The 23,436-nt window shown below is 36.6% G+C and overlaps 1 protein-coding gene across 3 annotated transcripts in view; it reads left to right on the top strand.

The window, feature by feature from the left end:
* The window catches only part of LOC147071191 (uncharacterized), a 43,344-nt gene extending 20,546 nt beyond the window's left edge, over positions 1-22,798 (top strand). Inside the window, exon 6 of one of the 3 annotated variants that reach the window (XM_085948073.1) lies at positions 20,239-22,798. In XM_085948073.1, coding sequence (XP_085804199.1) covers positions 20,239-22,672 — 2,434 coding nt within the window. In that variant the 3' untranslated portion in view covers positions 22,673-22,798. Of the gene's footprint in view, positions 1-2,597; positions 4,490-9,826; positions 14,952-20,238 lie in introns of those variants that run through there. The other 2 variants (XM_085948072.1, XM_085948075.1) reach the window with 2 other exon arrangements.
* The last annotated feature ends 638 nt before the right edge of the window (positions 22,799-23,436 follow it).

Raw genomic sequence — 23,436 nt, 5'->3', positions numbered from 1 at the left:
CATTGAGGTTAACCGATTTTCACGACCTGTCAAATGGTACTATAAAATGACAACATCGCATCTCGCTGACTCTTGAAGAATGAGATTAGCGAGACAGTCAGCACTTTTACGTGTGAAAAGTTATTATCGCGGTAGTTTAAAATACACACTGTTGTTGCACGTAAATTCATGCATGTGTACAGGCGTTTTTACTTTCATTTACAATCTCGCGTCCAGGTTTTAATGACATTGTTACATTTTCAATTAAACGCATTTCATTCTTTCTTGGAAGAGCATTTCACCTGATGATAGTTTTTATTCATGTAAATAAATAATTATGATTTGCATAAATCTCAAATTCTAAGACTTTCAGTTAATTGAATACCTTACTGAGTATAAATAATGACATTATTACATTGTATTTTTTAAACACAGCTTTTTTTATAATTTCATTGAAAACAATCAACTGTGCAATAGATAGCCTAAGAAATGCAACCGAATAGCAAATGTTGATAAGGAGTGTATTTTTTTTTTACAATGGGTGGAGGTAGGCTGTTAAAATCCGACATAAATAGTGCACACTAAACTTTGTCAGTCAAACGTATTGGTTTTCATTGAACTAAGACTGTAAATGTGTAGATAGTGTTTGTTAGTTTTTAAAATTCAATGAAACCCTGCGTAATCCAAACCATAATAGATAATAGTCAAAAATGTATAAAATCTATCTGTATCTATAAAATATCTAAAATTATGCCATTAAACGATACATAATTTTAGATATGTTATAAATGGAAGAATATTTTATATCGATTATGGTTTGGTTACGCAGGAATTAATAATTTAAAAAAAAAACTAACCAGCACCATCTGTAATATTATGTATTCTTAATTCAACGAAATCAAATATGTAAGTATGACTAAATAAGTAATGCACTATTTTTACCGGATCGCCACCGTAGCATACTTAAACTAATATGGTTTGTTTGACACAGGGTTTAATTGAAATTTAAAAACTAACCAGCGCCATTAGCAAATTGTATTCTTAGTTCAATGAAAACAAACAAGTATGACTGACAAAGTTTAGTGTGCGCCATTTATGTCGAACCTTAACAGCCTACCTCCACCCTTCGCCACTGCTAGGTATATTATGTTATACTTATGTTATAATAGCCTTCGTAATCAAATTGTTAAAAAAATACTAATTTAGAATCAACCAATAATTGACACCTGTTTTTTTAAAGTATATTAAAATGGGATTGCTGACATTTTATATATTCTATTGCGTTTGTATGCAAATAATCATGCTCAGATATACAGTCTTGACGCAACTGCAACACACCATCGTTATCCATCACATGTAACTTAATGCACTGATGCACACAGAGTTCATACAACATTTTTGATTGGAAAAAATAGTGTGCACATGCATATCGCTTTCGTCTGCGGTAGTTTCTACCATTGCCGTCTGTCAATAGTGGAGAATTTATTGTAATAGGTAACTAATAAAATATTTTTGTTGAAAATATTAAGGCCAACAATATGATTTTTTGTAATTGACGAATGCAGTGAATATTTCTTCTTGCTTTTTGTTTTGCAAAATCATTGCTTATTCGTTTGAAATTTTGTTAAATGATGTTTAGGTTTGGCCAGCTTTTAGTTCGGTTGATACTAATGTTTTAACTATGGCATAAAACGCGTCGGTGTTCAAGATCAGAAATATAATTTTGTACAGATTAAGTTGAGGTTGCGTCGATTCCTGTGTCTGGATCGCCTAAGAGCGAGGACCGGTTTATTTCTAGCCAAACATCCCAAATTTCACTTCGCTGCAGATTTGCATAAATTCTTATAATCGAGCAAATGTTGCCAACAGGAAGACAGGCTTAATAATTAATGAATTCAAAAATTCGAATGTTGCATAAATACATATACAATTTTTGTGTACCCTGAGTAATTTCATTTGATAAATAATTTAAGTCGTCTGATTAAGAATCTCTGTTTGACCCTTTGTAAATAATGTATTACATGATATTATGAATTTGTGGAATATTATGAAAATGTAAAGAATTATATTTATTCAATTCAGGTTTGTGTTATCCATCTGCTTTTTGGATGTCTTATATAGAATTCCGGGTGGAATACTGGCATATATTATTGATTTTTTTTAAATGGATTTATCTAATTTAATTCATTTATCTTTATGACTTTCAAGGATCACTTGATATTTTGTCATCGTTCCACCTGGGTTTCTATTTTCTATGCACTCAGTTCCTGTGAATGATATAAAACACTGTAGTGTCAATATTGTCCAATAAAACTTGAAATTGATAATGTTCTTTTTATTATGAATATTTCCCTGTGGCAATATTTTCTATCCGAGTCATAGAAGGATAAAGCAATTCCTCCAATTGATATATCTACCTCAATCTGACGAGTTCTAAGGAGCGCATCAAAGGCGGGTGTTCCTTCTGACTGCGCTTTGCCGGTTTTCGATCAAGACTCGCCGGCAGGCTCGTGTGACAGATTCGCATTCCGAGTGGCCGACGTCACGACCGTCTTCATGTAGAACCTAAAACTGTATTGCGAGAGTCAGCATAGTGTGATGGGCATCCTTTCTTCCAGATCCCTGCGCGGGACTCGACCGCCCGACGGCGAGAGGCCGCCGCCCGCCGACAGTTCGCCCCGAAAGAAGACCCCGCCTGAGAGCTGTTTCGGAGATGCGGAATTTAAAAAACCCAACGCCCACAGCTGCGCGTACTGCGGGCGTTCCTTTCCAGATGCCGCTTCCTACACGTCCCACCTGCTCGACTGCCACGCCGACTCTCTCTTCCATTGCGACGTCTGCGGTCGGTACCTCGACCGGAAACTGCTCATCTCCCACATGTCCCAGCATGCGGAGGAGCAGTACGCCGAGGCCAGCCAAAATGCCCCCGCCGAGTCGAAACCGGCAACTCCGCCCGCTTCTACCCTCCCCGTCGACGATGATGCATTTTCGATATCCAGCCATTCCGACGGCCGATTTGAGCCCATACCTGACTCCGTCTTCGAGGCCATAAAGGACACGGAGGATCCCCCCGCCGACCCGGCCCCCAAGACTCTGGAGCGGACCTGTGAAGACATGCAGGAGATGTCCGAGAAACTGTCGTCCCGAAATGCGCCGACAGCCGACGAAGCCAACCGGAGAATATGCCCCATCTGCTCGAAGGCGTTTCGGGTGGCCTCCAGCTACCACTATCACGTGAAGCACTTCCACGGCGGTGTGAAAGATCACACGTGTGGGGTGTGTGGCAGAAGTTTTGCTGTGAAGAGCGCTCTCGCCAACCACCTCACCTTGCATACAGGGGAGATGCCCTACTCGTGCCCGCATTGTGGCAAGCGTTTCCGCTCCAAGGCCAGCGTCTACATCCACTACAATAACGTGCACTGTGACAGCAAGAAATTTCCCTGCCCCGCCCCCGCCTGCGAGCGGTCCTTCCGCTGGAAGCAGAAGCTCCTGCGTCACATGGCCAGCCACACCAAAGAGAAGAAGTACTTCTGCACTACCTGCGGGAAGGGCTTCGGGGTGAAGTATGACCTCACCCGCCACTCCAAGACCCACATCAAGGCCAAGCCGCACGCCTGTGACAAGTGCGGAATGACCTTTGCGCAGAGACGCTATCTCAAGAAGCACACTGAGAAAAAGCATTCCGCCGTCACCGTCAAATGATAACCACCAATCCTGAGCTGTCAGATGCCATGTTCCTTTTTTTATTGCGATTTTTTTTTATTATTAGATTAGTCGTTTAGGGTAAGCTGGGGCAGGGAAGTGGGGTAACGGTAAAATGCCATCAATCGATCTCCCGGGAATCTCGACGGTTTTGATGTGGCATCGGTACGGAGATACATAAATAAAAATATCGATGGCTATCGAATTTCTTCCCACAGATGGTTTCTTATTTATTATATTAGTCTCCGCAATACCGTTACATCAAAATCATCAAATCCGGACCCATACAAATATAAGTAAACCACTGAAATTACATCGCTTATTTTTTTAGTTTCGGTACCTTGTTACCCCCCCCCCCCTATTCTTTTATGAATCTATAATGGAGCCAGTTATTTCGTATGTGTCAAATGGGACTATTTGAATAGCAATGGAATTTACTTTTTATCGTAACTGTTAATAAAATTGCCATAAACATTGAGTTATTGTCAGAATGAGCATGTAGACGTAGGTATTAAAATTTCTTGTTAAATCACTGTTTATTTGAGTTTTTCTTACATAAGGAAAATATCAATTGCCTGTTTTTTAAGTTAAAAGGCTCAGGTTAAATAAATCGTAATAGATCTATGTGACAAAACTAGAACATTTCTTTAGCATGTCGACTGCTTAACCTATTCACTGCGGACCTTTTAATTAATATTTAATTACCACATTTAAATAACTTGCTAATTATATCTAATGGGCAATGCACCAGTTGCGTTGGACGCAGCGAATGGGTTATTCTGCAAACCAGCTAACTTCACTTATGACCAAAAATGAGATTTTGATGGCATTTTGTTATAAAGCATGTTTTCTATTCTCACACAAAATTTTAAACTCCTAAACCTGTAAATAAATGCCTTATCGCTCTTCACACAAAATAGTCAACTGCAGGTGCCAAATTTCCAATATCATAAATGGAACAACTCCGCTATTTATATAAATTTTCTTTATATATAAAAGGGAAGCTAAAATAGTGTATTAATAAAATTCATATTGCAGCTTTTTGTGTTGTAAGTGTACTTTTGGGATTGTTAAATTCCGCTCGATAGTTAAATTATTAAGTTTTTTCTCCTACCTGAACAATTTGCCCAAATGGAGTTAGCCGGTTCACGGATTAAGCAGTCGATGTACTCTTTTTAAATAATTGAGGCATCTATTTCCATATACCGATAAGTTCACGATTCAATATTGTCGATTAATGATGTCTTTGTGTTTCAAACGTAAAAGATTGATTTTAATGACATTGTTAATAACTGATCAATCCTCTCAATTGCAATAAATATAAGCAAATTAAAATCTGACATCAATATTTGTTTTGTATCTTTTTTTATTTATTGGTGTCTGTAAGTCATTCAGCGTTTATAGTTATAAATCATTACATATTGTGTGAAACTACATATCGACTGTGGAAAGGAAAAAGGGCATCATCCACACAAATTAAATTTTACAGGAGGCGCAAAACCGTTTTTATTATGGTTTTCGGTCAAAGTTAAATTACAAAATAGACATAACTGTTAAATGCATGATAATTAATATTTTGGGTTTTTATATACCTAATTTGATATTAATTATTGAGTTAATTTAAATAAAAAAGAACAAAAATGATGGTTAAGTCGTTTTTCCCCACTTCACTTCCTTCTTTTTTTTAATTACTATCTAAATTTAGATAATAAATTAGCATTTGCAGCTTACATCCATTGGACACAAAGTGTATTTAGTCGTATACAACATTATTATGCAATAAACTGAGGGTTATGCCCTTTTATCTTTCTACAGTCGATATAGAATACGTACATATTTTTATTGGACTTTGAATTATCGGTTTTTGAAAATAGACATGTCATATTATGATTGTTAATAATATAATTACATCTAAATTAAACCTTTTCCCAGAATGTATGATTGTTCATTTTGGAAATAACTGATTCAATTATAAAAAAATTTTAATGCTTCCATTATTATATCTTTGAAAAATCTGTAAAAGTCGGTAGCTATTCGTGTGGTTGTAATTAAAATGAAAATTGTAGATAATCTTATTAGATAATTTAGCTCATTTTTTCTCATCGTTCATTCAAAATACTTGGACTGTTAGGCCTTCCGCTCACAAGAATACTCAAAAAAGACGAGACTGAAACTAAAATTCCAGCCAGTATCTAACTAATGTATTTCAATGGCGGCTCGCTCACGGCAAGACTGGAATCTCTCAGTTTCAAAACGTTCTCTACTAAACTGAAGAGACCCGACATGCTAGTCTCCCAGTCTCTCAGTTTACAGTCCCCCATAAAACAGTGGTGCCAATTCGAATCAATGAAAAATCATATTTTCGTACCAAAATTTGTAGCACTGAACTGAACAAGTAATAACGACTCAAGACGTTAAAAGTTAAAGATGGGCGAACTGATTTTTAATTTAAAATTTGTGGAAGAGGTCGAGAAATACCCCTGCCTGTATAATTACAGGCTACCATTATATTCGCATATATTTTTTGTATATAAATTATATTTTATATATATTTTGACAGTTTGAGGTTACGAGATTATTATTTCAAGTAGTTTTCAGTAGCGCGAGTTTATGAGTTCCATCAGCAACAAATTCGTCATATTTTAGTCTCTCCATGAGCGAAAGGCCTTAGTAATTATTATTTCCAAAGAAATTATGACATTTAAATATGGTAAAACCTCGACTGAAACTGGTATGAAAAATGTTGTATTATAGAATTATCCTATATAGATTTTTTTTTATTCAGACTGAGTTCATCTTTAATTAATCCGAATATTGAAGGTTCTATCGTACTTCTATTTTTATTAAATTGCCAAGAGAAGCGAGTACAATATTGTACGACTGCTTTGATAATTTTTAATCGTGAGCATATTACAAAATGAAGTGGCAGCGTTGCGAGTTGGATCACAAATTTATCAAATCACTTATATAATGTATAAGGAAATAAAGACACAAAGCAAACCACTTTCATGAAAGTGATTGATTTACATTGTCGGTTATATTTTTTTATGTAGTAACAGTTATGTTTACCTCATCTAAATTACTGCAACATTGGGAAATACTATGGAATAAGAACTGACTCATAAAACACAAATCAGAATGACTAAGGGCCCGATGCATAGAATGTCGACATTTTGTAAAACTACTTATGTAGTTAATAATGCTAGCCTTAGATGAAAGTGGAATAATAGATAACCGATACGATAGGTTGCTCCTACTTGTGTGTTGAATGTTGACATTTATAAAATTACAATTTTCCATCGATTATAAAAAATATTTTTAAATTGACATACGATGGTAAAAGTATGAAAACTACATAATATAAATTTGAGATTAACGAAAAAAGCAATAAACTCTATCTTTATTCATACTTTTCATATCGAAGGAATGACACACCAATATTCTCCACCATTTTAATTTTACGTATATCATTAATGCAAGCAAGACAACACATATAGTGTTGCCATAGAAAAAAAATTATTTGTCAGGCATAGGGAATTTTGCGAAGATCATTACTACATTCACAAGTCATAACTGCCCAAATGTAACACAGATTATTAACGGTTGCAAGGCTTTAATCGTAAATTAAAATAGTTGATCAAAACTTTAAATAATTGAATGATTACATTATTAGTGTTTTAATTGTAAATGCACGCACCGCGGATATTATTTTAATTTTACTATTATTGATATGTCAACATAATATGTACTCCATTGTCAGTAATAGAATTCACAAAATCCTCCCATCAGTTAATTGATTAAATGCTAGCAAATTATTTAGTCTCTTTTGGTTGGTGTTTGTGTAGATAATCAGTACTTGATTACTTGTCTGAATTTATACTTTTCAAGACGTAATTAATTGACACCGGGAGTGGGTGTCAGACTCGCTTCCATATTTTGAATGCCGCGTCACCCACTTACCGGTGTTAGTTATTAATTTTTATTTATCCGAAATTGGGTAACTAGTACATAAATCGACCTATTTAAATGAGTACTTCTATGCATAGGGTTCTGAGAAATACTTTTGGTTGTGTCTTTGCTCTTTTGTTCACTATGTAGAATGTACCGATTTTACCCTTTTACTGGTGGGTAATTTTTATTGAAATTAGATTGCATGTCAAGGGTAGCTTTTTTTAACCAAAAATTATACAAATATTGAATTGTGGCTAATAGAAACGAAAGGAAAATAAATTCATTAATGAATATTTTCAATAAGTGTAGTTTTTAGCTATTATATAAGTTTTCTTTGTGTCATAAAGTCATTTCATCCAATTTATGTTTAATATGGTAACTAGGTACATAATAAATAATTGTTAATAATAATAAAACATCTAAGACTGATTTTATAATTTTTATTGTCCGTTAGAAGAAACCATCGCTTTATCTTCCGGGTGCAGTAAACTGTTTTCCTTATTATGTTTAAAGAAATCCTAGTGAAATTGAATCACAAATTACTACTAAAATCTGGTTAAACAATAAAGTCTTTTTTCAAATATTATGTGTGACTTTTACTGAATTAACATATTTTTCATCCTATTTCAAATGATTTAAAATTGTGAATAGAATAAATCTATACTGACAACCTTAAAAATCATAATACTAGACTGATTGCTTTTTAATCCTCAATGCTTGCTGGCAACCCTTTAATTTACATATTACTTTTCTAATCGATCACATCATATTTAATGTTAAATATTATTATACATCAACAGTGGCGCCTGTGAATAAAAACTATAACAATTTTGACAGACACTTTGCCCACTATAGAAACTGCAAGTTTTTCAATAAAATTTCATTTACACAAAAAATATATAGAATAATAATATAGTTTATTACTGAAAGGTAACACTGCTAATGGAAATTAAGGGTTAAAGAATAACAAACAAATACCCTGTTTACACATGCATTTACTGGTGACCGTATGTATTATCGCGGCCATATCAAGAAAATGTACGTGTAAACATGTATTATCCTGCAGTTGCAGGATTGTATGCATGAATCAAAAAAGTTCAGAATTTTCATGTGACAGTTGAGAATTTTTTGATTTGCGCCTGCGCAGTAGAATGATGGTGGTGAACCTGTTGGCAAAAAGACAAACTACGATCGAATTTTGGGGTTAACCGATGTTCACTACCTGTCGAATATTGCCATAAAATGACAACAATGCGTCTCACTCACTCTTAAAGAATGAGATTGGAGAGACAGTCAGTACTTTTACGTGTAAACAGTTATTGTCACGATAGTTTAAAATACGCACTATTGCTGCCAGTAAATCCATGCACGTGTACAGGCGCTTAAATACTATAAAAATTTATCAACTGACATAAGATGTTTATTTAATTAGGTAACTTAGGACAAGGGTTGTAGAGGTTTTATCTTTTCGCGAGTGGAGAACTACAAGGTTCTAAGTGTTTGTCCTTGAGGAAACAAAAGTAACAATGAGGCAGCTTAGAATACTACTTCATTGTTGAGTTTGTTTTTTCAAGGACGAACACTTAGAACCTTGTAGTATTAGGCTCGCGATTTGTCAGTTTGGTAATCTTTTGTCGACATTTGACATGCTGACTTTTACATGTTAAAGGTTTTTTGAAGTAATTATATAGGGTTTTTTCAATATGGGATTTCAACGATATCTTTGACAACCGATTAAAGTTATATATCAAAAAAATTTTCCACCGATTGATACGCTTAGTTCAATGAAAAAAATAGCAAACCGCTATCTTAACCATCTTTTAGTAACTGGGAACAACTATTTTCATCGATGAATTATTTCAAATGAAAAGTAAATCAACGCTTTGGAAATGGGTTGACTGAAGTCTTCAATTGTAAACCGCGAATGAATAAATTCAAGCGAGCGACAAATATCTCATATATTTGTAAGTTTGTGAATGTAATAAGCTATTTTGTAAAAACAATTTGTATTTTATCTGACAAGTGACTATTTTTTTGCATATAATTTGACACGTCTTGTAGAAAAGGATTCGCCATACATGGTCTATATGAGCAAACCACGGACCGTCGATGGCCTCAAGACTAATATCACTCACATTGTTCGAAATTGTAATGTAATGTAATTATTGAACTCCATTGTGTTGGCGCTTTTCAGATCTCAAGACCGCGAACAAAATGTTCCGGTGCCTACCGTGTGCAAGGAAGAAGTGGACAGTGACAGTTCGATCTCGGAATGGCTGGAGGAGGACCCCCTGGCGGAGGTCTCTGGACTGATGGAACAGTGTCCTAGGTGCCAATTCTCCTTTTCGGCTGGTGCAGTTTTCGCATACCATCTGAAAAAGTGTTCGCAGAGCACAGAGTACAAATGTGCCGCTTGCCATGAAGAATTCTCTGTCCTCGTCTTGTACCGGAAACATCTAGTCGGGCGGGTCGCCTGCACCGCATGCTCTCAAAACTTTTGCGGCCAGACGAAACTAGCCGCTCATCTTCCCGACTGCCCGTCCTCCTCTTTGGTGTGCAAGAGATGCCAAATCAAATTTGAAAATGCGACGGACAAGCAACATCATGAGATTTCTTGCTCCATATTCCCTTGCCGGTTGTGTCCGAAACGTTTTGTGAGCTCGGAAACTCTCACGATGCATTGCTCTGCAAGGCACACTAAAACTTGTAAATACTGTAAAGAGACTTTCGTGGGCGAATCAGATTTTGCGAAGCACGCATCTGTCCGACATAGCTTTATCTGCACAAAGTGTTCGCGCCCGTTCACCACAAGCATTCGGTATGTCGAAACCAAGGGAGGCATTCACTGCGTAGCATGCTTTTCCTCCACCCGTATGAAAACTATCTCCAAAGTTAAAATTGGAAAACTGATATCTTCTGATTCAAGCAGATCCACCAGATCGGAAGATAAGACATCTCCTATGGGTGAGGTTGCCAAAATTCGAACAGAACCCGACGCTTCGGAAACGCAAGACGGGACTGTTTGTGCCGAAGACGATAGCGGCATAGCGGAAATACCCGAAACACAAGATTCCTCATCGCTGTCCGAACACCCCGGATCGGACAATAGCGGTCGGTGTCCCTTCTGTCTACAAAATCGTAGCAGAATATTCAACATCGAAAGCCATCTGATAAACTGTCGCGAGCTCTCAATCTACATGAAGAGGAGGGAATCTCTGTCGTTCGTGAATGGATATCCTATCCAGCCGGTTTATCTGACCGGAGTGGTGGATATCCCGCTGGATCCACTTGATCTCCATCGCGCGGAAGCAAAGATTTTAACAAAAGAAATGAACAAACACGATCCACCTAATGTTCCTAATGAAATCAAAATTGTTCAAAGGGAAATAAAACGGCCTGATACCCCAAATATCAAAATCCCAAGGTGGGAAACAAAACAGCTTAATTCCTCAAATCTCAGTTGCACAAATATCAAAAACCCAAAATGGGAAATAAAACAGCTCGATTCCTCAAATCTCAGTTGCGCAAATATCAAAAACCCTAAGATGGAAATAAAACAGCCTGATCCCCCAAATATCAAAATCGCAAGGTGGGAAATAAAACAGCTCGATTCCTCAAATCTCAGTTGCACAAATATCAAAAACCCAAAGTGGGAAATAAAACAGATCGAATCCCCGAATCTCAGCTCCGCAGATATCAAAAACGGAAATTGGGAGATAAAACAGCTCGAGCCCCCGAATCTCAATTGCGGGAATATTGAATTCCCAAGGTCGGAAATAAAACAACTCAACCCCCCCCTGTACAACCTGAAAATACTAAAGCAGGAAATGATATGGTCCAATGCTCTGGAGAGATATGAATCGACGGTTGACAGAATATTCGACGCCATGTCACTGAAAACGGTGCGTGGCAAAGAGTTCCGTCACACCTGCGAGATCTGTACGAAGTCTTTCCATAAACTGAGATCATACAAGCGGCACATGAGCGTAACGCACGTATTAGCTCCAATATTTGGCGTCCCAATGCGCTTCCGCTGTGCCAGCTGTCGCCGCGGGGCGCCCACACTTCGGGGAATCAACCGCCACCTCTACGAGCGCCACGAAATCCTCTTTATTTGCGCGCACTGCCCGATAACGTTTGCCTCCCGGGTCGAAAAGATGATCCACGTGCGCTCCACCCACCCTGAGGTGCCCACACACAACTGTCGCACATGCGACGCCAAGTTCACCGACCGGGCGTGTCTCAAGCCTCACCATCGATGGCACTGGTACGAGGAGATGGTCAATTGCGATGTGTGCGGGAAGGCGATCAAGGGTAGGAGAAAGTTCGCCAACCACCAGAACTACCATAAGAAGCGTGTCCTGGAAAACGAGGTGAATCTGTGCCCCGAGTGCGGGAAGAGTCTATCCTCTCGGTCGGGGCTAAGGGCGCACATACGCTACATCCACCGTGACGGCAAGGCTGCCACTATACTATGCCCCGACTGTGGTGTGTTCATCAAGGCGCGCTTCTTCCCTCGCCACCGAAACCGGATGCACGGCGGCGGTAGGATGTTCCATTGCAATGTCTGCTCCAGGGGCTTCCTGGCCAAAGAGCTGCTGCGTCAGCACATGGACACGCATGCTCTCGGGCGCCCCCACCGTTGCGACCTCTGTCAATCCGCCTTCAAGCAGTTGAGGAACTTGCGCATGCACCGGCGCAACCGCCACTCGGGGCTCTTCTCACCCCAGCGCCCGACACCAGCCGGGGAGAGTTCCCCGACACCGCGGCGACCTCGCCCTTTTGTCGAATGCCCTGTCTGCTCTGAGACCTTCCCTGCGCGCCGTATGCGCGCACACATGGCAGCACATGAACCACCCAAACCGCACGTTGCATGTGACAGGTGCAATAAGACATTCACATCGGCCGGGTCGCTCAGCAGCCACACCAAGTGGGTGCACTTGGGCCGCCGTGACTTCCCCTGCTCCTATTGCCCCGCCCAGTTCAAGCGGCGGGACGCGCAGGTGGTACACGAGCGCCGGCACACTGACGAGAGGCCTTTCGCCTGTGGTATCTGTCGACGCCTCTTCCGCCAGCGCACTGACTGTAAGCGCCACGAGGCCAAACACGCCCTGCCCGGCTTCCGCAGCGACCGCCACCGACCTCCTCCGCCCACGCCCCCTTCCTCCCGCTTCTCGGGAGAGTGTGCCTCTGGAGAGGATAGTCGGGCCACCGCTTTCCTCAGTGATATTAGTAAAGATTAAGCAGTGAACGATTTTACAGGTTACATTTACATATTATCTTTTATGGATATGGTGGAAGTGATTTTTGTTAATCCCTCTGGTGACTCATTGCAATCGTCAATCGCCAATGCATTGTCTTCGTTTAGTCACAAATATAATAATAGCGTGTCGGAAAATTATATGTATGCAGTTGGCTGTATCACAGTTCACCGTGAGCTGTTGTATCGGAAACCGATGGCCGTTTTGCATTGAGATAAAATTAGTGAATTAGAAATACTATCATATCACATATGTTTATATAAAATACAGAATGATTCAAAAGTAGGTTAGTAAGTAGTACCTATCAAATATCTGACAATAATGAAAGCATTCTCATCAGATATTTGATATCAATCAATATCAAATTAATCTTATCGGATTTAATAAAATTGGAATAATCTGGTATGCTCCACGAGCAACGCTACATTTTTTGATCTCAAATACTATATGGCCATCTCTTTCTGGTATGACAGCTCACAGTGAACTTTGATACAGAGAAATGTCTTAGTGGTAAAAGTCAAGTGGCCGTGTTCGGTTTCATGGTGATCAAGAGATGTTAACCATGCTATTTTTCTTGATCCGTCGGGCACCACCTGGGAGTATGTATTTGCTGGAAGTGTGTTGTGTCATCCTGCAATAGTACATTATCGATTTGGACCATCCCTTCGGCGGCAATATCGACCTAATTTTTAATTTTTAAATATTAGCAATCATTTATGGCACTACAACCCATGGCAGGTCTTGGCCTTTTTCAAAAACTTCCTACATCCCGGACGATCCTGCGCCGACACCCTCCCGTTGCTTTGACCGACCATTCTTAAATCTTCTGTGGCGCAGTCCAGCCATCTCAATTTCGTCCTTCCAGGTTTTCTGTTGCCTTCAGGGGTTGTGTATATAGCTCGCCTTGCTGGTATATCCTCCGATATTCTGTGCAGTTGGTCAATCCAGCGCAGTCTCAGCATTTTCATATGCCACATGATCTTTTCGCCCCTATAGAGTGCGTACAGCTCTTCATTATACCTTGACCTCGAAATGCCACTTTCTTGAACAGCCCCGAAGATTCTTCACAAAACTCTCCTCTCAAAAATATCCATATTTCTCTCATCCTGTTTGCTGAGTGCCCAGCATTCTGATCCATATGATAATACTGGGCGCAGGAGAGTTTTATATAAGGTTGTTTTGGTTTTCCTCGAGAGAGCCTTGTTCTTTAGAAGCTTTTGGAGACCAAAATAGCACCTGTTGTCGGTTTGATTCGGCGATTTATTTCGTCGCTAGTGTTATTAATGTTTGTGACAAGGGTCCAAAGATAAACAAATGAATCCACAGTTTCAAAAGCATCGTTGCTAATGTTTTGTGTTTGGTGTTTTTACAATTGTCACATGTATTTTGTTTTACTTTCATTTATCCGGAGTTATGTATTTGTAGCAGCTGACTTTACGGAAATAAATGCCCATTAGAGGGCTTCTGGGGACCGTGCAATGACGTCAATATCATCGGCATATCGCTAGCCTACTATTGGTTTGTGACACAGACCAATTCAAATAACTTCAATAATTAGCGGGAAACGAGCATTACATGTACACATGCTTACTACTGCGATTGCGTTTGGTTTAGAATCAAACTTTCTGTTGGGATGTTATTATATTCAGCTATATATCTTATAAATAGTGATTTTACATGGCACTTATACACCGTAATGCTTTATTTTACGTTTTTGTTATGTTCCATATCCACAAAATGCACAATGTTTTTCGTTTTTGGGGATATGGAACAAATTATGGATATGGAGCAAACCAAGATAATATTTTTTCCTATATATGTATTACAACGCGCGTATTATTTCATTGTTACTGTGTTTTCATCAATAATAATAAATACATTATATTTATCATTTAATGCGATAAGAAAAATTGTTACAATAAAAACATTAAAATAATCTTGGTAGGTAAGTAAAGATTGAAAAAGGACAATATAAATTTCTAATAATAATACAATATCATCGAAAAAAAATAAAAAATATAAAGGGAAATAAGGCAATTGAACGAATTATACAAAGGTTTCCAGAAAAAAAAATTGTCATTATTTATTGCTTACAGTGCAAATAATGCTTTGAAAAAATCCTTATCATTTTATGACTTAATGTTAACAATTTACTTGTTTCCTATTGGAACATAGTTTTTTAAAATAGGAATTTGAGGTAAAATATTGAAATTACTATTTTGTATACGAAGTGGAATCCATTTTTACTACTACTGGAAGGGGTAATTATATTACGACGAATCAAATTAATTTCAATGAAGTGATCACTGAAATCCTTTCGCCATTTCACATTGGACAGATGAGATCATTTTTCGTATTGTAAATGCTTTAATTTTGTGAATTGAATATTGGTAAAAGCGTAAGAGACTGCAATGACTTGGTAGTCGAAAAAATCAGCTTCCAACATCTGTAAAACATAAAAAAACATTTTTTCCGATGAAATTTTCAATATATCTAAGTACCTACCGAATCAATGAAAATGGAGAATAAACCTCCCAATTTCTTAGGAAACGTTCAATTACGCTATGAGCAGTATCTAACTTTTGTAATGTTCCATGCCCAGGTTCAGAAAACTTTTGTTCAATTACGTTTTTACGGAATTTTTATTTTGAGGTACCTACACATTTATCCGATCACAAAATTATATACTTAATTTATGGTTGGAATGTCACGAATGATCTGTCAGTATTTTGATCAATGCACTTGCCAAAACATTTCCAGATCTGCCATTTAGGAATTCGTGCCAAATACAATAATTGTATACAGTTTTATTTATATTGCAATAAGCTGTAAAATTAAAGACATTCAAAAAAAATTGATACGTTTGCCTTTGGAAGAGAAAAAAACATTTTCTAAATCAAATGTTATCAGAAATTCTAGGGGAGATGGAGAAAAATCCATTATTTACTTTAAAACTTATATTTCGTCACCGTTTTAGCAAAATCATCTATGTGTCACTTTTATCAAAAATGACTTTTAAATACCAAGTCATTCCTTATTTTTTTCTCTATAGGCCAGTAAAATGATCTATGTGTTGGGTAAACTCGCTCCGAAGTTATTTCAAAAAATAAAAAACAGCTATGTGTAAGGTTCAAAAACCACGGTTCACAAAAACAACTATGTGTATATTATAGTAACATATAGATGGTATTTTGATATCGAGAGTGTAATGTTTTTTTACAGTTTGGCTACACATAGTTTGTTTCTATGTTATATGCTATGCATTATGGTCTTGCACGACGGTTTGAAAGATGCTTTCTCAAAAAGAGAGACAGGAAATATTCAATAATTTCTGGAAGATGCCTACATGGTCAATAGGGTATAAGCGAGAATTAATTTAAAAGTTGGATAAACAACTACAAACGTCTCGATGACAGTGGCCAATTGAAAGCAACAGTGACAGGTAATAAGAATCTGACTGAAGATAAATAATTGGTAGTGCAACCAAAAATCAAAACGGAGAGATTTGTGGAAAAATGTTACATTATGGTTGGATCTAATTCCAAAGTTCCCAGCCATTATTGCAGAGAAAATACCTCCAGGGTGTATGTGGAATCGTGTTTCCGATCCAAAATACAAATGCATGATGCATATAAAAAATGGTCTCTGGAAAATGGTCATAAAGCAGCAGAATATACTCCAGTATATTTACCACCAAAAAATCAGTATCCACTAACCACGTAAAGATCAGTGTGCCATCACTGCCATCTGCTGTAGTTATAAAATGAAGAATGTTTCAGAAATGAAATACAATAGCCACATTATTAAAAAAAAAAAAAAAAGATGCTAGAAGACCAAAAATGAAATGAAGGAGAGTACCAGAAGTATTACTGGACGGTTAGTAATCACAATGGATCTCCAAAGTGTGCTGCTATGTCCAAAACACAGGCACAAATGTATTATAAACAAAAGCTGCAACTACACAATTTCACCATATACATTCTTCATAATGTATCTTCTAATGAATTCGTGTCATCTCATCGAAAGCAGGACAATACAATGAAATAATTCTAATATCGGATGGGTGTGGATATCAAAACCGAAATAAATTATTCGCTACTGCTCTAAGTTATATCTTTAGAGAGAGAAAACATCGAGATTCAACAGCTTTTTCTGGAAAAAGGCCACACCATGATAGAGGCCGATAGTGCACATGCCACCTAAGAAAAGTATTTTAAGCCTCCAATATATTCACCATCTGATTATATAGCACGTATGCGGCTAGCAAGACCAAAACAACCTTATAAAATTAATGTCATTGATTTTAAATTTTTAAGAATTATGGATAAGATTAAATCTGGATTAAGTTCAATCAGACCAGGAAAACGAATCGGAGATCCTGTTGTATATGATATTAAAATGTTACAGTATCTACCAGATGGAACAATCTTTTACAAACTCAACTTTATCAGTGCAACCGTTTGACTGCCTTTGTAATATATAATATATAATGAATCATTGCCAATATCGCAGTCGAAATACATACATCTTCAGGAATTAAAAAGTGTAATAGAGAAAGATCACCACTATTTCTACGATAACCTAACATTTAAACCTGCTAATAGAAAGTAAACGAACTTATAAATATAATATCATCTCACTATTGCATTAATAATTAATAAAATGATATTGCAATTTATCACTAACGCACTATGTATATTCCAACTATTATTTATGTAACAGTTTTTCATGAATTTATTATTATTCACATTTTGATGAATAAATTAAACTATGTGTATTTACAAAACGGTCAAAACAACTTATGTGACATCACAAACTGTATTTTTATTATTTTTGTATTAAAAATAAAAGATTTTTGTAAACAAAATAATAATCTTAGACCATTTTCTGATTATAATAAAGCATTCTTCATAATTTTAATGTTTAAATGTAACATTATTTTTTTATTCAGTTTTATCCTTCTCCTGCACAATTTGAGAAAGTGCACATAGATGGTTTTGCTAAAACGGTGACGATTTATAATAATACAATACGAATCACAAACAAATTAATGCCAGTCAAACGTTATGCATGACGTAACTAAATGTAACTATGACTAAATAAACTGACGAATTTGCGTATTGTTTTGTTCTTTGTCCACATTCTTCCAGATAAAATGCGCAATGCCATTTGTCGAAAAGGATATGGAACAAACCAATACAACGTATAATATAGCGTAGCGAATTATTAGTATTGGTTTGTTCTATATCCGGATATGGAACAAACCAATCCAATCTTTTGTGTTATTTTTGGAATTGATTTGGAACAAAAATATACTTACAACTAGTTTATTTCAATATTTTTTGGTCTTTTTTCACTGGATATGCAACATAACAATACTCAATGATCATTTTAAGTAAAAAAGTTTTTTTTTTATAAAAGTGGTCTGTGTCACAAACCAATACTAAGCTAGCGATATGTCAATAGTTGAAATTTACCATATGATTGCATAATAAATATTTGTATAACATTATCATAAGCCGGCACATTATCGTTCAGCTATCGTGGTCCCTTCACCCGTTCAAATAATATGTCGGCAAAGAAAAATATTGTCAGTTACCAAACCGATTTATATGATTTTTTAATAAAACAATAATTTCAATACTCCCACTTCACATTTTCCCTATATTTACATTTTTTCAAGTTCCTTCAAAAACATAAAATCGGGGATTCACTTTATTCAGTTAAATTATCCAGAATATAATAGATTCTTACAACTACTGTCATCAATGAAAAGTTACATCTGATGTGTGTGACATGTTTAACTAAATATTATAAGAAAATTGAACACAAACTCTAGCAATTCAAATATATTGGATTCATTTTTTGAACTTTGTAAATAATGTGTTATTAATTTTATTTTCTGTAATTGGATATTTTTTAACCACTTAAATTTATATTGTAATAATATATTCATACTAAGACTACTAACAAAATAGTCCACCTTAGTCCAATGCTACTGTATAGCTATGTCTACATTATACCCCGTTTACACGTGCATGGATTTACTGCTGACAGTATGTATTACGATAACAAGAATTATTGTGCAAGTTATAAATTTGCATGCATGGATCAGAAAAGTTGAGAAGCTTCTGAATTTTCACCCGACATTTGGAATTTGTGAGATACCTGCAAAACGAACTACACCGCGGAAAGACTCATTTTGAGGTTAACCGATATTCACTACCTATCAAATAGCACCATTCAATGACAACATCGCGTTTCGCTTACACTAGAAGAATGAGATTGGCTAGTCAGTGAGCACTTATTATGTGTTTAACAGTTATTATCGCAATAGTTTAATTTATACCTTATTGGTGCCAGTAAACCCATGCATGCGTACGGGCGCTATTAGTTTACTTCAACTTTTTACAGAGTATTTTTGGCATGCATTAGATTGAATATGTTGAACACACTCTGTCAACTGTCTGCAGTTGTACGTCAAATAGTTTTCAATTTTTCTAGCTGTTTCCAAATTTTTATATGTAGTTTACAATTAATTGAAATGTGTAAAAAGGTATTTTGAGAAAAACTATGATTTACTATTATACATTTTTCGCAGAATCATTCGGTTGCCAACACCGATGTGATATTGAACAGAAATCCAACGCTGGTCATCACGAAAAACGACCATCTTGAAACTGGTTTGAGACAGCCAATGCGCATACTATGCGAAGCATTCCTCTAGCGAATGTAGATATAGCTTATGGTTTTGTCTGCTATTTCAATGTACATGAGTTGTGAAGAATGACTGTTGGATGGAGGTAAATGATGAGTTAGTGCCAAAAGCAAAAATGTCTATAATGTGAACTATGAATGTTTCTTAAATATATTTTTAGAATAACATAACAAATGATTCAAAGAACATGGAAAATTCATAAAATAGCTTTAATGCTTGGGTTCCCAATCTTTTTCGAGCCGCATTTGTATAAAGAGGCATGATGGCCAAGCGGTAACGTGTCAGCCTATATTATCCCGGGTCTGGCAAATTCACATATTGTTTTTCAGAGTGCGTTTGGACTCTGAGTGTAAACCCAATAGGCTGAGTGAGTGGCTAACGTCCATTCCTCGTAAAAAAATCTCAAATCTAAAAAAATTTTGTCTCACTTTTCGAATATTATGTGAAGTGCTCACAACTGAAACTTGTTTTTCAAATGCTGCGACTCAGTTAAGGGTAGTAAGGGTTTTCGTCACAAAATTTTTAAACATTCAACTTTCAAACGTAGCAATATTCCAGTGTTTATCCTTTAAGGTATTATTTTCAAGGTATATTAATAATTCATTTCAATGTCCGTCTACTTTCCAGAATTCGGGAAGAATCACAAAATTTTGAAATGCCACCGACTCAAACATGCAAAGAATTAAGAGTAAGCGTGGAAAAAATGAAATTCCCCACGAAAATTGACAAACGCTCGATAAAAGTCTCCATACCAACAACTGATGTAAAGAAAACTAAAGCTTCCAACTATTCAGAGCTGGTAAATGGTGGTCGTAATGTTTGTAGTATTTGCAATGAGAAATTTTCACCAGCCGCACTCCGGAGGCATTTAATCCAGTGTAGGAAACAAGTCACTTGCGTCGAGTGCTTTAGTTTCTTCCGCAATAAGGCAGAATTTCATTCTCACTCCTTAAAGTGTTCTCCACGTTTAAACTGCAAAAAATGTCTCATCAAATTCGTTGATTCATCAAAATTACGCGAGCATAGTGACTCCTGTGAAGTATTTGCATGCAAAATATGTCCAAAACGCTTTGTAAGTCCTTCAACCCTCGAAACTCATAAGATGACAAAGCATAATGAAAAAATTATCTTCTGTATTTACTGTCAAGACACATACAAGGAGAATGATTTTTACAACCATAAAATTTCTAATCACATTTTTATTTGTAAAGCATGTAATGGTAATTTTAAAAGTACTATTGAAGATATTGAGAGTAAAGGACACATAGTTCTTTGTAATCAATGCGTTGATTTACAAAGCTCTTCAGGTCAAAATGAAACGGAGAAAAGGGATGATAAAACAATAATTAAATCTCTCAAGGAACACAAGTCGGAGATTGACCGTACAAAAATTGTCACAGATAAGTGTCCTCACTGCTTTGAAGCCGTGGTAAAAATATTCAACATCCAAAATCATTTGAAGATTTGTTCCGAACTGGCAGCTTACCTGAAAAAGAAGGAAACGCTAATGCGTTGCGTTGGAAGGAAAAACAGCACACTTTTAAATGACGACAGTAAAGATATAGGAAAACAGGTTAGTAATAATAAACCAATGAAAGAATGTAAAGACAGTAAACATACAGATAAACGGATTAGTGATGAAACGATACCTGGACCGGTCGAAGAGACACCAGAACTCAATGATAGAGGCGACCGAATCAATTGCAGATTAGTACTCAAAGTCAATAACATGTCCACTGAGCGTGAGCCGTTGCAATCTGCGGCCGAACCGAGTAAAGTTGTGGAAAAACAAAAATGGTCAAACGCGTTGGAGAAGTATGTGTCAGAAGTTGATGAATTATTTGATAAAATCTTACCAGTCAGATCTGCCATACATGGAGGACTGCTCTGCGAATTCTGCCATAAAATTCTCAGGAATCACAAAACGTTCAAAAAACATTTATGTGCCGTGCACAAAATGGACATTTTTTTTAATGCTTCCGGGCGATACCGATGCATCCATTGCCAAGTTCAGAAAAACACTTTAAAAGAAATAAATCAGCACTTTTATGACAGGCACGGTCTGGTTTATAAATGTGATCACTGTCCGAAGACATTCACATCGAAGGCGGACAAATTAACGCACGTCGTTTCCAATCACCCCGACCGAGCGGGTTATGAATGCCACCGGTGCCCATTTAAGATAAATAACCCAATTCAGCTGAGACAGCATGTCCTGTGGCACTTGCGGAATGAAACTCTCACCTGCAACGTTTGCAATAAGAAATTCCAAGGCAGAAAGAAATATACCCAGCACGTCAGATGGCACAAGATTCATGCCGCAGACAACGTGACGTATCTGTGTCCCGAATGCGGAAAATGTTTGAAATCCAGTTCAGGGCTACGCCAGCACATGGCCTACATCCACCGTCCTAAGTTCATTCTGTGCTCGGATTGCGGAAAACTAGTCTCACAGCGAAATATGTCCAGGCACCTAAAGTTGCACTTTTTACACAAACGGGATGAACGTCCGCACCGGTGCGCTCGGTGCCCTGCCTCCTTTAAAAGAAAAGGGTCTCTCGTGCTGCACACGAATCATCGACATTTCGAATGCATTACCTTCTGCAAATACTGCAATATAGATTTAGTCACTCATGAAGCGTATCGACAACACAGAGTCGATATCCACCGAAAGAATGTAATGAAAAAATCGGATGAAGGGTTTCATTGCCCACTGTGCCCTAAAATCATGAAACACTACAATTCGGCTCAATTTCATTTTCTTAAAATGCACCAGCCTCATCGTCATGTCAAGTGTGATATTTGTTCCCATACATTTCCATTGCTGTGGCAGCTGCGAAAACATATGGCTACGCATTGTGCATTCAGAGCCGACGTTACCAATGCGAATAGTCAAACTCATAAAAAAGTGAAGGTTGTCAAAAATCGTGGTGATTTTGCTGTCCAATCTCATTCAGGAGATAAAAACTTCCCCTGCTCTTACTGCCCTGCTAGGTTTAAGAGAAGAAACGCACAAATTGTTCATGAACATAAGCACAGTAACCAAGGGTTAACCGAATAAAAAATTTACTGGGTTTCGGAAACTATATAATATTTTTTTCCTTTGAGAAGCTTAAATTTTAACATTCCCAATTTATGATTTCATGAGATTTATAATTCGAACATAATAAACAATTAATGATTATTAGACCGATTAAGGGGGAGAGGCATGCCAGCAGAGAACCTGGCAGAAAAATATAAAGCTTGCAATTTGAGATTTTTTTTTTTGATAATTTACAATTTCAACTGTATTAATTAATAAATATGTATCAGAAAATATTAAAAAGATTTTTTTTCTTAATTCAAAGATAAACTTACAATTGTAATAAAATGTGAATTCGTTGCAGGGTCACATCTTATTATTACATTATATTTTATGGTCATATTTATTATTCGTCGTGTAGATTTTTGACTAATTCATCTTTTTTATATTTATTTTAAAAAACATTGATTTTTATAAAAATATAAATGTGTATAACTTGAAATCCATTTTATTTATATCAAATCGAGCTTCAATATTGGGACCATACCTAAAATAAAATTTCACATTACATTTTTTTACAATTGTAAGTTTATCTTTGAATTAAAAAAAAAAATGTTTTCAGATACATATTTATTAATTAATAAAGTTGAAATTGTAAATTATCAAAAAAAAATCTCAAATTGCAAACTTCGTATTTTTCCGCTAGATTCTCTGCTGGCATGCCTCTTCCCCTTAATGTCCCTTGAGGCCCTCAATTGGTTTTGAGTACTGAAAGTTTTATTTGTCACTATAGTTTCTCTGGT

This window comes from Rhyacophila brunnea, unplaced genomic scaffold (genome assembly GCF_057557595.1).
Source record: "Rhyacophila brunnea isolate RB1 unplaced genomic scaffold, BYU_Rbru_1.0 scaffold_20, whole genome shotgun sequence".
Taxonomy (NCBI): domain Eukaryota; kingdom Metazoa; phylum Arthropoda; class Insecta; order Trichoptera; family Rhyacophilidae; genus Rhyacophila; species Rhyacophila brunnea.
The sequence above is the reverse complement of the archived record's forward strand: the minus strand, read 5'-3'. Positions and strand labels throughout refer to the sequence as shown.